The following is a 14,693-nucleotide window of genomic DNA, read 5'->3' on the forward strand; positions in this document are numbered from 1 at the left end:
AAGCTTCCTTATTCCCAACTGATAGTCTATAAAGCATTCAAAGTGCCCAAATAAACCAGGATAAGGAGTAGAAATATAAATAATAAAATGATTCGGATCAGATTTCCAAAGTGAAAACCAGAGTTTGCCTCAATCGCGAGTTACAGTGAAACATTGTCAACTTGAGCAGAGTCCTTTCAATTGAAAGGAGGAATTGGCCATCTTGATGAGACACAAGATGGAATGGTGATTAATGGACATAGTTCCTGATGGCTATCTTTATTTTTCTTTGTGCACAGGAAGGGTCAGTAAAGGAAGAATAGAAAGGCTTAGCTTTAAACTCACCACAGGCTTTTCCATCTTGGCTAATTAAGATCCGTTGCACAGGAGCACGCACAAAAACAGCTCCGCCTGCTCTCTGGATAACTGGAATACAGTGGAAGGCAATCTCACTGCATCCTCCTTTGGGATACCATGCTCCCCGCTTATAGTGATGCACCAGTAATGCATTCATAACAAAGCTAGTGTCTTTGGGAGCCACACCTAAACAAGCAAAGGAATTGTCTGTACAATCAAACAATCAGAGAAGCACCTAACATCCAGGATGAACAGGAAGAATCTGCAGAAGGCAAAAGATAGTCGGGCAGAAATTAATCATGCAATCATTTTCTTCCTTTGGAAATCAATAACCATATAACCATATACAGCACAGAACAAGCCAATTTGGCCCTACTAGTCCATGCCGGAACAAATCCCCACCTTCCTAGTCCCACTGACCAGCACCTGGTCCATACCCCTCCAATCCTCTCCCCTCCATGTAATTATCCAGTCTTTCCTTAAATGTAAATAACATCCCTGCTTCAACCACCTCCGCTGGAAGCTTATTCCATATCCCAACCACCCTTTGCGTGAAGAAATTTCCCCTCACGTTCCCCTTATAATTTTCCCCCTTCAATCTCAAACCATGGCCTCTGGTTTGAATATCCCCCATTCTTAATTGAAAAAGCCTATCCACGTTGACTCTCTCTGTCCCTTTTTAAATCTTGAACACCTCCATCAAATACCCCCTCAATCTTCTACGCTCCAGAGAAAAAAGCCCCAGGCTGCTCAACCTTTCTCTGTAACTCAAACCTTGACATCCTGTCAACATTCTCGTGAATCTTCTCTGCACTCTCTCTATTTTGTTTATATCCTTCCTATAATTTGGTGACCAAAACTGCACACAGTATTCCAAATTTGGCCTCACCAATGCTTTGTACAATTTCATCATAACATCCCAACACTGGAGAAACTCAGCGGGTTAAACCGTATCCTTTATCCAGCAGAGAGGTACCTGACAATGTTTGGCCCTTGATCCCCCTCATCAATGTATGAGCGAAAGTCTGTGGTTCTCGTAAAAACACCAGAAGGGAGAAACTCAGCAGGTCAAAGGGGGTCCGGGAGAAACTCAGCAGGTCAAAGGGGGATCCGGGAGAAACTCAGCAGGTCAAAGGGGGGGTCCGAGAGAAGCTCAGCAGGTCAAGGGGGAGGGGTCCGGGAGAAACTCAGAAGGTCAAGGGGAGGGGGTCCGGGAGAAACTCAGCAGGTCAAGGGGGGTCCGGGAGAAACTCAGCAGGTCAAGGGAGGTCCAGGAGAAACTCAGCAGGTCAAGGGGGGTCCGGGAGAAACTCAGCAGGTCAAGGAGGGTCCGGCAGAAACTCAGCAAGTCAAGGGGGGTCCGGGAGAAACTCAGCAGGTCAAGGGGGGTCTGGCAGAAACTCAGGGGGGGCCTGACCTCGCCAGGACCGTTGCCCACTCCCCCTCCCTGCCGCAGGCCGACCTGCGACTCATGGTGACGGGGCCGCTGATCCGCCGAGATGCCGCCCTGCAGCGAGAGCCAATGCCCCCGCACTGTCGTTGTCCAACCCGATCGCCCGCAAACCCCGCCCTCCCGCACACAGGCCTGAGTAAGTATGATGAACTTTAATCTCAGGATAAAACGGTCTTCCAATAGTTTTATGTCACAGTGATAAATATATTCCTGGTTAAAAATGGTCCTGCACCTGGATACAAGCTCATTAGGCATAAAATTTGAAAAGTGTGTAAATCAAAGGATATCTGTAGCAATGGAAAAAGGGCACGGCAAATAACCCTGCTAGAGTTCATGCCCACAATCAGTCACCCATTTGATTGTTTCAGGAATCATGTTATTCTCCCAAATTCTCTATAGCCCTCAGATTTTACTATTCGACAGCACACTAGCAACATTTGACAAATCCTCTATAGAGAAATATTATTTATTGAATATTTTATTTCTCATTTGTTAATGCTTCTGGAAAGAGTTTATCCAAAACTATTATTAAACATTTATTTTAATAAGAAAAAGTTTAACATTACATATGTTGAAAGAAGAGAAAACATGCAGATGTTGTTGAAAATTTTCAATAAATATTTAGTTCGACCCTCGACTGAGTCCAAGTTTTTAATTTTGGCCCTCCGTGAATTTGAATTTGACACCCCTGCTCTAGAGTATCAGGGACTGAGGGGAGACAGGAGAGAAGTGTATAAAATTATGAGAGCCATTAATGGAGACAGATTTTTTTCCTAAGTTAAAAATGTTCCATACTAGGGAATATAGGTTTTAAGGTGATGTGGGGGAGGGTGGAGCGTGGTGGTTGGTTGGGGGGGGGGGGGGGGTGGGAGTGGTTAAATTTAAAGATGATATGCAGGGCAAGTTTCTTATTACACAGAAAGTGTGATGGGTGCTTAGAATGGACTACTAGCAGTAGTAGTGGAAACTGATGCAATAGTAATACAGTAAAACCCCTGGTATCCAGCACTAATGGGGATTGGTAGATACCAGATAATTCAATTGGCAGTTGCTTGAGACTGCATGTTGCATGATTGGTGAATTTTAGCTAATTGGATGGAAAACATTCTACCATCAGTTATTTCTGAAGATCAGACAGGATTTATTAAACAAACAATATTCCTATTTTAATATATGTCGCTTAATGAGTACTATGTACACTCATGAGTGTATTCTTTCATTGGATGCAGAAAAAGCTTTTGATGGAATCGAATGGGCATACACATGAAAAATTTAATCTTGTTTCTGATTTTATTACATGGGTTAAATTATTGCATTCATGCCCATCTGCCACAATTCTTCCTAATTTACAACAATCTCAGCCTTTCAATCTGCAATGTGGTGACTGAACCATTAGCAATTGCTCTTTGTGAGTGCAAAGACATCCAAGGGATACAGAGGAAAGGGACTGAACACAAGGTCTCCCTTTACGCAAATGATCTCTTAATTTTTTGTTTTGGATCTAGTTTCCTCCCTTCCACATATGGATGCCTCTACTTTTAAAAATCTGTCAATTTTCAGAATATAAATTAAATTTGCATAAAAATGAACTCCTTTCAGTGAAATTCTCCTGTATCAATAAATGATGGTTCTCCTTTTAAGATCATTAAAAATCAATTTACCTATCTTGGTATTACAAAGTATCACAAACATCTTTTTAAGGAGAATTATCTTGCTATGTTTAAACAAGTGTAGACTTGTGTACCTTTGTCTGCAACTTTAGTTGGCTGTATAAATCCTATTAAAATGAATATTTTATCTAAAAATTTTTATATCTTTTTCAATCTATTCCAATTTTTGATTTGGGTATATATATCAAAGGGTAAGCAACCTTTCCTTAATAAAGTTCTTTTACAGAGATCTAAGAGAGATGGTGGTATGGCTTTGTCTAACTTTAGATTTTACCTTTGGGCAGTCAATATACCATGTTTACATTTTGGTCCTTTTTTCATAATCATTCTGACTGCCTATTATGGGTATCAATGGAGCTGAATTCCCCCCCCCACCCCAATTTTTTTTCCAAGCTAGCGCTTCTTGTCTCTTCACTTCCATTTTCAACTAAGTTAATAGATAATCCTATTGCTAAACATTCTGTAAGAATTTGGGCACAGTTTAGAAAACATTTTACATTTCATAATTTCTCTCAAGTATCTAATCACTCTTACAGCCTTCTTTGCATGATGCTATTTTTCAGAGATGGTATAGAGAGGGCATTCAAAGTTTTAAGGGTCTGTTCATTAATGGATATTTTGCATCATTTAAGCAGATTCCTGCTAAATTTAACTTGCCCAAATCTCCATTTTTATAGATATTTGCAAATCCGACATTTTCTTGTATCTTCTGATTTCCCAAGAGAGTGAATCAAATTTTGTAGATGAGTTTTTTTTTAGTTTATTGCCTTCTCGTAAAGGTTTACTATAAACTATTTGTGAGAATCTTTTAATATTTAAAACAGACTTCACTAGTTAAAATTAAAAATGCTTGGGAACAGGATTTAAATTTGACTATAATTGGATGCGGATTAGGACACAATTCTTAAATTGGTTAATAGCTCTTCACTATGGGCTCATCATTGTTTTTACAATTTAAGGTGGGACACAGAGCACACGTGTCTAAGGTTAAATCGTCTTATTTTTACTCTGACATGAGCCCCTGTTGAGACAGGTGTAAGAGCAGAGAAGCATCATTTGTTCTTCACTTGGCTTAGTCTAGAAAAATACTGGAGAGGTTTTGCAGACTTTGTCTCCAATTTTTAATAGAGATTTAGTACCGAATCCTTTCGTGGCCCTCTTTGGTACATTGGGAGGGAATCGTTCCTCTTTGCCCCTGGTTCAGAGTCACTCCATTTCTTTTGCTTCTCTTTCGGCGAGGCGAGCAATTTTACTTCAATGGAAGGATGCTGCCCCGCCTACTCATGATCAGTGGTTGCGTGACATCATGTCTTGTTGGTATATAGAAAAGATTCATTATTCAGTTCATAATTCAGATTAAGATTTCAGTCACTGAGGGTTGCTCATTTATGACTTACTTTCTAATTTTATAATTTCTCTTCAATGTAATTGAATTGTCGGACTAGTATCCTTTCCATGTTCTTTTTCACATTTTTTTCTCCCTTCATTTTTCCTTTAATCAAATAAAGAATCTGACATATTTGTTAGGAAGGGGTACTGAGATTTTTCTTTTTTGTTTTGTCTCTCCTTTTTTTCTCTTATATTTTCTTTCTTTCTATTATTAATTTTCCTTTTTAACTAAAAATATTTGGACTGTGAATCATGGGTATGTTTTACAATTTATGTTTGCTTTTGATATACTGATTGTTTTCTTAATTATGCGTAACTATCCATATCATTTTATTGTATTCATATGATAAATTTTTATTATAATTAATAAAATGTTTAAAAAATAAATTATTGAAGTGAACTGTGCTGAAACATTTTGTGTTCTATGTCTAGACATAGAACAGAACAGAAACAAGCCTTTCTGCCCAGATGTTGGCACTGAACAAGCTGTCCAAGTTAAACAAAGACTCTGCTGCTAAGATTGCAGTGTTGAAGCATTGATTATTGAAATTTCTGTTATCCATTTCACTGCTTCCATAATACCAAATACCTGCTCCAATCACTAGTCCATTAATAAAAATCACAATTTTATTTTGGAAGATTACCAATTTTAGTTAAAATCTACTGCGCAGAATGTATTAATTTTCTCTAAAATACTGATGGGAAATTTGGAGAATTTTTTTCTAGCTGGAGGACTCAGGGGCATTGGTGTCTGGTAACTTAAAGCTAAATTCTTGCCTGTGCAATCATTTGGCTTGGACTGTCAACTTCAAATCACTCAGAAGAAGGAAAGCAATTAAATACAGTCAAACCCTGGTATCTAGCACCTATAGGGATTGGTAGATGCTGGATAAGTGGATTTTTCAGTTGCTTGAGACTATGTGTTGAGTGATTGGCGAACTAACAGTGAGGGGCTCCAATTTTAAACCTGTATTTTTTTACCTATTTATTTTTCATGCTTTTTCTGCCCATTGCTTGAGGCTGCCGGTTGCTTCAGTTTCCAGATAACAGGGGTTTACTGTACCTAAATAGATTAAAATCTAGAGTTTAATAAATATTAATAATAAACATTCATTACTCACCCTATTTGGTGACCATCCAGATTGATAGCAAGATGACTGAATTTTGACTGCCCTCCGAAATGGTCAAGCAAGCCATTAAGTTTAAGGGAAATTAGTGACAGACCCGCACACATATCCTGCGCTTCTGAGTGGCCAACGATAGCATTTTATAAGGAAGAGCTAAACATTACTCATCAGGTATTGGCAATGCATTCTGAAGTTGGTCAGGCAATGCACTGAGAACCAAGATGGTGATTCGGAGCACTTAGTATGCACAAGGAAAGAAAAAGGAGCATTTGTTTCGGAATGGATTTCTGAACGTTAGGAGACCACCAAATCCAACGAATTAAAAAGTAACCATGAAAGTAGAAAGGGTGTCAATTGAATCAATATCAGAAAGGCTCCAATAGGCTAATATGATAACCTGAGAATTTGTTCTTATCTAAAATTTTAACAGTTGTAGCAGGCAAGAAAAGTCAGGTGGGAAAAAAGTATCCTCTTACCTGTGAACATATAGCAAAAGACAGCCCTTAGATCTTGGTCTTCGGTTAGCTCATTAACAACTTGAGTTGCACTAGTGCTGGCAACTTTAAATATCGTGGAGATCCAATGGATAACACCAGTGCTGACAAGAAATTTGGCTAATGGGAAGGGAATCATTTTCAGGATGGCCATCAGGGGTACTTGTTTCGAAGTTTGCTGCAACGTTAACAGGGGGATAAAAATTGTCCCAGTTACAATTCTTGGAACTGAAGGAACAATCACGTGATAAGGATATTTTGAAGCAATTTATTTAACAAAAGACCACGGCACTAACTCGGCCTGTAAGATTAGATGTGCATTGTATATGTTATTGGATGGAATATTTCTCATGTTGGTGTGAGTCTACTGTCCACCACAGACCTGCAGTCACCCCATGTTTGAACATACCTGATCCAACGCAGAGGTCTGTGGCATTCCGACCTCGAGCTGGGAGCCCTGAGCTGTGACACTGCTTTAAATTCCACATTAAACCAAACCCTAACCCTGAAATTCCCCTAAAGTTTTGACATCCAGTTTCAAAAGGTTTCTGCATTCTCAGGCAACCATCATCAAAAAAAAAGAATTGAATTAATATATTTCAACTTCCTTAAATAAAACTCTGAAATAATTAAAGTCACGGTGCAAATGATGAGCCAATAAGAGAAAGGAAATTAATTCATTTTTCTTTCTTCTAATCCAATGGGCCAGTCCTCATTCAGCACTGGGTCTGGGAGTCAATTCCCCACCACAAAATCTCAGCGACAGACAGCTCAGTGGGAATCTACCAGCAGCATGGATTGCAACATAGAATCATTGAAATTTACTGGACAAAATGAGACCATTCGATCCTTCATGTGCATCCCAGCCCCTCCAATGAGCCAACAAGTTCCATTTTCCCTCCCTTGTATGGACTTGGACTTGAATACTTGGACTTTTATTCAGCATGGCTGAAATTTACCTGCAAAACCCCTGCTATAAAATTCCAGGTTCACAGGTTATAATTTCAAAGGAGACTCTCAGTGATTTTAAAATCTATCAGTGCTATCTCGATGAAGGGCTCAAGCCCGAAACACCAGTTATGCTCCTCTATTTTTCCTTGTGCACCGTTTCTCCAGCATTGTGTTTTTACTTCAGCCGCAGTGTTTGCAGATTTTTGTATTTTTACTTCTGCTATCTTTTTAGTGGAATTTATTGAAACATTGTTAAAAAGTCTAGACAAAAAAAAAGTTTTAAATGGTTGAGTGACCACCAGAGGGAGCCGAAGGGGCAGCTGAGGGACAAACAGCTGGAAAAAAAAAGTTCTCTCATGCAACTGCAATCATAATCGTACCAGAGGAGCAACTATTCATGGCAAAATACCCAAAAAGTTTCAGAAAATTTTACATGCGTTATTTTTTGTTTCGGGGACTTTCACAACCAACTGCTATCAGGTTAACACAGAAAACAATTCCTCGGAGGGTAAAACATTCCACTCGAAATGCCATTTGTTTTGCAGGAATTTATCTTAGAAAATCAAGCAATGAGCTGCTTGCTTTTTGAAAGGCCTCTTGCAGTCATTCCCACATCACTACGTTTTGTCAGAATTGGGGTGAATTTCTTCGCTGGGAATAACTGCTGATTTCCCCATTCCAATATTTTATGCATTAGCTCAGAATCTGGTACACTCCAAACTCCAGCAGTAAGTGAGGCATGGTTAGTGTAACAGTGTTACAGCACCAATGGCCCAGGTTTGAATCCCGCATTGTCTGCTTGTACGTTCTCCCCGTGTTTGCGCAGGTTTCCTCTGGGTGCTCGGGTTTCCTCCCCCCCTTCAAAATATACGAGGGGATTGTAGGTCAATTGGGTATAATTCAGTGGCTTGGGATCGTGAGCCAAAAGGACTTGTCACAGCGCTATATGTCTAAATTTAATTTAAAATTTATATTGAAAAAAAACTTTGGTTCATTACAAGTCTGGCATGTCAACTACGAATCTTTTGAAAGTTTATATTGTTTGTGGCCTTAAATGGTGGTTAAGGGAGGAAGTCATTGCATTGAGGTCATAGAAATTCAGATGCCGTTGCGATGATTTTTTGGAAAAAACGTTTATAACCCACATTTACCTTTACAAGTTTCATAAATTTCTCTATTGCTTGCTCTTCCTGACGAAATTGCCTCTTCAAAGCATCAATAAATCCTTGCTTCCCGCTGTGTAGTTCATATTTACGAGCATTGTCACCTTTCCCCAGGATGATATTATCATATTGATTATCCATTGGAATCCACTCCAACTGCCCATCAGTGATTTGGTCCATGATTACCCGCAGCATTCCACACTTGTGCATTTGTCCTACATAATGGATGCCTGTCACCACAGGAAGGAACAGGTTAATTTACTGAATCTTACGCCATAAATTCCAGAGGTTCCCTGATTTCTCATTCGTTGGGCTGTCCATTCCTGCCAGCAGATGGCGCAACAGAGCTGTTTTTCTTTACTTTGGGTGACCTTGGCTAAGTTGCAAGCATAGTCATAGCTCTCCACTAGCCACCGTGACAGAGGTGCACCAAAGAAAAGGTACAAGGACTGCCTAAAGAAATCTCTTGGTGCCTGCCACATTGACCACCGCCAGTGGGCTGATCTCGCCTCAAACCGTGCATCTTGGCGCCTCACAGTTTGGCGGGCAGCAACCTCCTTTGAAGAAGACCGCAGAGCCCACCTCACTTACAAAAGGCAAAGGAGGAAAAACCCAACACCCAACCCCAACCCACCAATTTTCCCCTGCAACCGCTGCAACCGTGTCTGCCTGTCCCGCATCGGACTTGTCAGCCACAAACGAGCCTGCAGCTGACGTGGACTTTTTACCCCCTCCATAAACCTTCGTCCGCGAAGCCAAGCCAAAGAAAGAAAAAGTCACAGAATGGAGCAGCAATGACACAGGCCCATTAGCCCATCATGATTACCTATTAAAATTGCTTTAAGCCATGCTTATTTTAAGGATTTAATTCATTAATTAAATAAAAAATTAAAAAAATAAATAAAGTACCTGCTTGGCCGCAGCAAGGAAGAATTTCAATGCATATGTGTATTGTACAATGAGTAACACATGACCATGATCATTCAAGTACCTGTCCAGATTAACTGAATCCCGCAGTTCTGCTTCCACTCTAAATGACTCCCTTCACTTCTGACAAGAGGGCTGTGTAGTGCTGGAGATGAATATCATTCCCCCCGATGACAATTAGCCAGTTTGAAGTCTTATTTTCATGCATTACTAAGAACTTTCTGTATCATTTCCATCTAGGACGATCAACCCATATCCCTCTACAGTCTGCTGCTAACGTCTTCAGAGTTGATTGCATTTCTACATCTGGAAATTTTGAGATGATCCCCTGTATATCAAAATCCATGTCATTAATACATCCAGAGGAGAAATGGTGCTAATACTGAGCCCAAACCTGACGGCATATAAGACCCAAGAGCATACAATACCCCCCCCCCCCTCTATTTCAGCAGGGAATATTAAGATTATTTTTAATGCATTTACAGGAAAGCAGAATGCTTTTAAATCAGTTCTCATTCAGTTTGCTGTACGGCTTCTCCTTGGCAGTCTCTCCAGCCCCAGGACCCCGAGGTTGGACAGCCTTCTCACCAGCGGAGATGAGCGGTGGCTCTGGAAAGCAAGGGCCACCCAAGGGAAGGTGGCACGGGCCCACCTCCTGGACAGCAGCACCACCTTTGCGGGACTTCTTGAAGATGGGCAAGTGATTGGCGACCTACTCAGCGGCCATTGAGGCAATGCTGAGTGGGCAGTGGGGGAGGGGGGAATCCCTCCCTCCCTGATACTGAGCCACTCAGCGACGATGGTAACTGTCGACATTACTCACCCTAATTTCAAATTCGCATAAAAGACCTGGGGCATATTTTTGAGCCAATTTTTGGGAATATATGTTGTCAAATATGGTACTTTTTTGTCTGTTTGTTGTATATTTCCTTGACCTGCCACTGATGTTGACACTTTGCCGTTCCTTAATTCTGCTGACAACTCCATTTTGTGGAACATTTAATAAAGTCTTTTGAGGTCTCTTTTATATCCTCTGCTGATCTACTCAGTTTTCACACTATTGTCATCTTTAGAGAAACGTCCGCCAATGCATTTAGCTGTTGACCACATAGTCTCCAATCTGTAATGCCCGTTTCTTTTACTATTTGCAAATTACTCTTCAGTCAATGACCTCTAGTGATTCACTATCCTGCAACAACACCACTCACTAGATTTGTCCAAAGCTATCTCTGCAACCATCTCCCCTCCCCCCATCCTAGTCCCAGCTCTGTCACCTCCCCTCTGGCCTTCCATGTAACCCAACCTTCCTTAAAGTCCATAACTTTGACTCTGTCCCTTTAAACTCTACCCCGAGTCCCTCCATGGCATCCCTGAAACTTCTTCAAAGCTCTGAGCTCAGATAAATTTCATCTTCTGATGTTGTTCTGAATGCAGCTTGTTCCATGTGAGATCTCGCCAGTTATGTGAAAGGGATACGGATCAGGCAATTTGCTATTCTCTCACATTAAAGAGACAAGACTGATGTTCAAATGAGGAAACAGACTAACTTCTCATGAGAAGAATGTGGTAAAGCCATTGGGCGATGTATTCTGCAAGCTCCATAGGCAAGTTTTAGAAAAGGCTTACCAACATCAAACTCAAATTCTTTTTCAGTGAATGTGTGACAACAGCCTCCAGCCTGGTCATGTTGCTCCAACACCAGAACGCGCTTGCCAGCTTTTGCCAGCACAGCTGCCACCACAAGTCCTCCAATTCCACTGCCAATCACGATGGCATCAAGATGAGTGGGCACTCTGTCTGTGGTAAAACCTGAAAAGACCAGATGAGGGGAACATTATAATATGTTGTCACTCCTTTGCTCTTGGATAAGGGAAAAATCACAATTGGGTAAACCTTCCCAGTTTCCAGATATCATAAAACATTGATTCCCCACCATATAACTGGGCTTCAATAGTGGTTCAGTGAAGCAAAAAATCGTCATGGGAGAAATTGATAGAACAGTGCAGGCAAGAAATGATTGAAAAGACTTTCAACAGTGTCTCAACATCAAGATCAGATTTATTGTCAGAGTACATATAGACCAGTGGTTCTGAACCTTTTTCTTTCCACTCACCTACCACTTTAAGTAATCTCTGTGCCATCGGTGCTCTGTGATTAGTAAGGGACTCCTTAAAATGGTAGGTGAGTGGGACTGGAAGGGTCAAAACCACTGCTGAAACTACTGAAATATTTTACTTGAGAAAAATTGTCATTGTTCCATTTCCCTTCAGAGAGAAGAAGGACGAGTGGTGACTTAGCAGAGGTACACAAGATTATGAGAGGCCTAGGTTACATTCCAGGGCAGAAGCAGCAGTTATTTTCCAGGGCAGGAGTAGCAAACACCAGATGACAACTATACAAAATGAAGGGAGGAAAGTTTAGGGGAAAGATCAGTGGCAAGTTATTTTTCACAGTGAGTATGGGTGCCTGGAATGCATTACCAAGGATGGTGGTGGAGGCTGAAATAATAGGGTCATTTCAGAGACTCTGAGACAGGCACATGGATGAAAGAAAAATAGAGGCTTATTTATCTCACTGTTACCTTTGGGCAAAGGTACAGAAGCATGAAGATTAGCACCGCCAGGTTAAAATTCAGGTTTTATCTAACAGCTCTCAGCCTCTTCAACCTCCCCTTTCTAGTCAAACCATAAATAACTCCATTACCACTAAAAGATTTGTCTGCACTATTGAAACATCACTTTTATTTCATTTCGCTAGCCACAACTGTGAATATTTATTCATCTATCTTTTTATGTTTATGCGATCACTTTTTCTATTTTGGCATTTGTGTCATCATGGTCTTGACATAATGTAGTTACTGTATCTTAAATTCCTTGGGACATGTAAGATTTTTAGTGCATTTGTACTTTATACTCATGCGTCATTTAATTACAATTATTTACTTTTGGCTCCCAGTTCCTGCATATTTATTGGAGTTTAAAGTTAAATAATGTTCAAATTTATCTATTTCCCTGAGCCTCTTATCTCCTTTCCTCCAACTCTGTATTCACAGCTGCCCCCTCCCTCCATTAATTCAGAGCTTTTCGCTCCTGCCCTCCTTTCACACCCACCTCTTGGCTATTGACCTGTGCTTCTTCCCCTTCTTCCCTCTTCCCCCTGCCTTTTTATTCAGGCGCCTGCCTGCTTCCCCTCCCCCCCCATAACTTGATGAAGGGTTCAAGCTCGAAACATTGGTTATATATCTTTGCCTCCTAAGGATGCTGTAGGACCAGTGGAGTTTCACCAGCACTTTAATATATTGTGAGAGATTATGTTTTAAAGGAGATAAATTGTGGCAGGTTTTTTAGTGTAGGTCACAAACAAACACTTCACAACACAGATCTCAGTTAAAATCCCAGAGCTCTGCTCAAGCCAGACAGTTCAGGCTCCGAGTTCCTTTGCATCAACTTTGAAGAATGCCTATAAGAACTTCACAAGTAGGTGTTAATTGGACATGCTGTGGAGTAATAGATTATGGTTTTGGAAAGCAACAAATGAATGGACTCAACAGATTAGGTCCTGTGCCACAGTCTATCTGAATGCAATTTGCCGTTCTAGGAAGGTCATGTGATTTTGCAAGCAGAGGGAGTCAAACAAGCTTTTCTCTGTAAGAGAGAGAGACAGAATTCCATTCAACAGTCCTACAGCAGTAGCTGGGACTGGAACATGACAAACTGGCAAGCTTGTGGAAAATCCCATTTTGAAGATGGGTTGTGAGTGCTTAGCTAAGCCTGATCAAAACCCTTGTGGTCCATACAAGAGGAGATGGCTGGCTGCATAATATTTCACTTGAAATAAGAGAAACAAAAAGCAGCTCTGTGGTCACCTGAAAAAAAGAGATTATCATCTGGAAAATCTTGATGGGGCAAGTCTCTTCAGCAAAACACTGAGGTGACTGATCAGAAGGAATCAGTTTGTGTCCAGTGAGCAACAAATCTCTCTCTGAAAACTGACAAGAATCTTTCTGAGTGGTAACCATTTAACTTTCAAGCACCAAAGTCTGGTGAAGATTCATAAATGTTAAATTCTGTGCACAGTATAAGAATTGCCTGATACCCGTGAACTTGGAGGAGTGAGATTGGACTGTGAATCAAAGAATTTTTCTGAATTTACACACACACACACACACACACACACACACACACACACACACACACACACACACACACACACACACACACACACACACACACACACACACACACACACCTGCACTTAGAATTAGAAGGAGGTAAAGTAAGGTTAAGTTAATAGTAATAAGTTAAAGTTTGATCCTGTTTTCATGTTTAAAGATAATTAAAATCAACTTTTGTTTAAGTTACCATTTGTCTTGGTGAATTCTATTGCTGCTGGGCTTTGGGGACCTCAGGGCTCATAACATTATTGATTTTTCCCAATAGCTTATTCTATATCTTGGCACTTGAAGGTTTCTGCATCCTAGATGTTACCTCTCAGATACTTGCTCCTCTTGGCCTCATTTTTATGTTTCATGGAAAGTTCAGTAATGTTGTCTTCCTCCTTGGGGTTGGAAATGATCCATGCGGAAATGGATCAGTTTCAGTTCACCTGCCATAGCAACAGGTCTATGATGGATACCATCTCACTTGCTCTACACAAAGCCTTGGAACACAGGTCGGCATTCAACACCATCGTCCCCTCAAAATTAATCAGTAAACTTCAAGATCTGGGTCCTCAGCACTCCACTGTGGAATTGGATCCTGGATTTTTTCACCTTCAAACCACAGTCAGTGAAGAAAGAACATCTCCTTCACAATCTCCATTAGTTTTTTTTTGGCTTGGCTTTGCAGACGAAAATTAATGGAGGGGTAATGTCCACGTCAGCTGCAGGCTCGTTTGTGGCTGACAAGTCTGATGCGGGACAGGCATTAGAGCACCAAAGCACTTAGCCCCCTGCTCCACTTGCTTTTCACCTATGACTGTGTGGCTTGGTACGACAACAACACCATCTACAAATTCACTGATGATCCCATAGTAGGTGGGGGTTGTACATAAAGGAGTGATGAGTTAGCACACAGGAGGGAGATTGAAAACATCACCACCAACAACCTCGCACACATGGTCACCAGAATCAATGAGATGTTTGTTTATTTCAGGAAGGGGAAATCAGATATGTACGATCCAGT

The 14,693-nt window shown here is 40.8% G+C and overlaps 1 protein-coding gene across 1 annotated transcript in view; it reads right to left on the reverse strand.

Moving 5' to 3' along the window:
• The window catches only part of LOC138746431 (all-trans-retinol 13,14-reductase-like), a 40,866-nt gene that overhangs the window by 19,225 nt on the left and 6,948 nt on the right, over nt 1–14,693 (reverse strand). Inside the window, exons 2-5 of the mRNA XM_069904609.1 lie at nt 11,137–11,319; nt 8,572–8,813; nt 6,452–6,647; nt 325–522 (exon numbers count right to left, since the gene is read on the reverse strand). Coding sequence (XP_069760710.1) covers nt 325–522; nt 6,452–6,647; nt 8,572–8,813; nt 11,137–11,319 — 819 coding nt within the window. The remainder of the gene's footprint in view (nt 1–324; nt 523–6,451; nt 6,648–8,571; nt 8,814–11,136; nt 11,320–14,693) is intronic.

This window comes from Narcine bancroftii, chromosome 12 (genome assembly GCF_036971445.1).
Source record: "Narcine bancroftii isolate sNarBan1 chromosome 12, sNarBan1.hap1, whole genome shotgun sequence".
In the NCBI taxonomy this organism is placed as follows: domain Eukaryota; kingdom Metazoa; phylum Chordata; class Chondrichthyes; order Torpediniformes; family Narcinidae; genus Narcine; species Narcine bancroftii.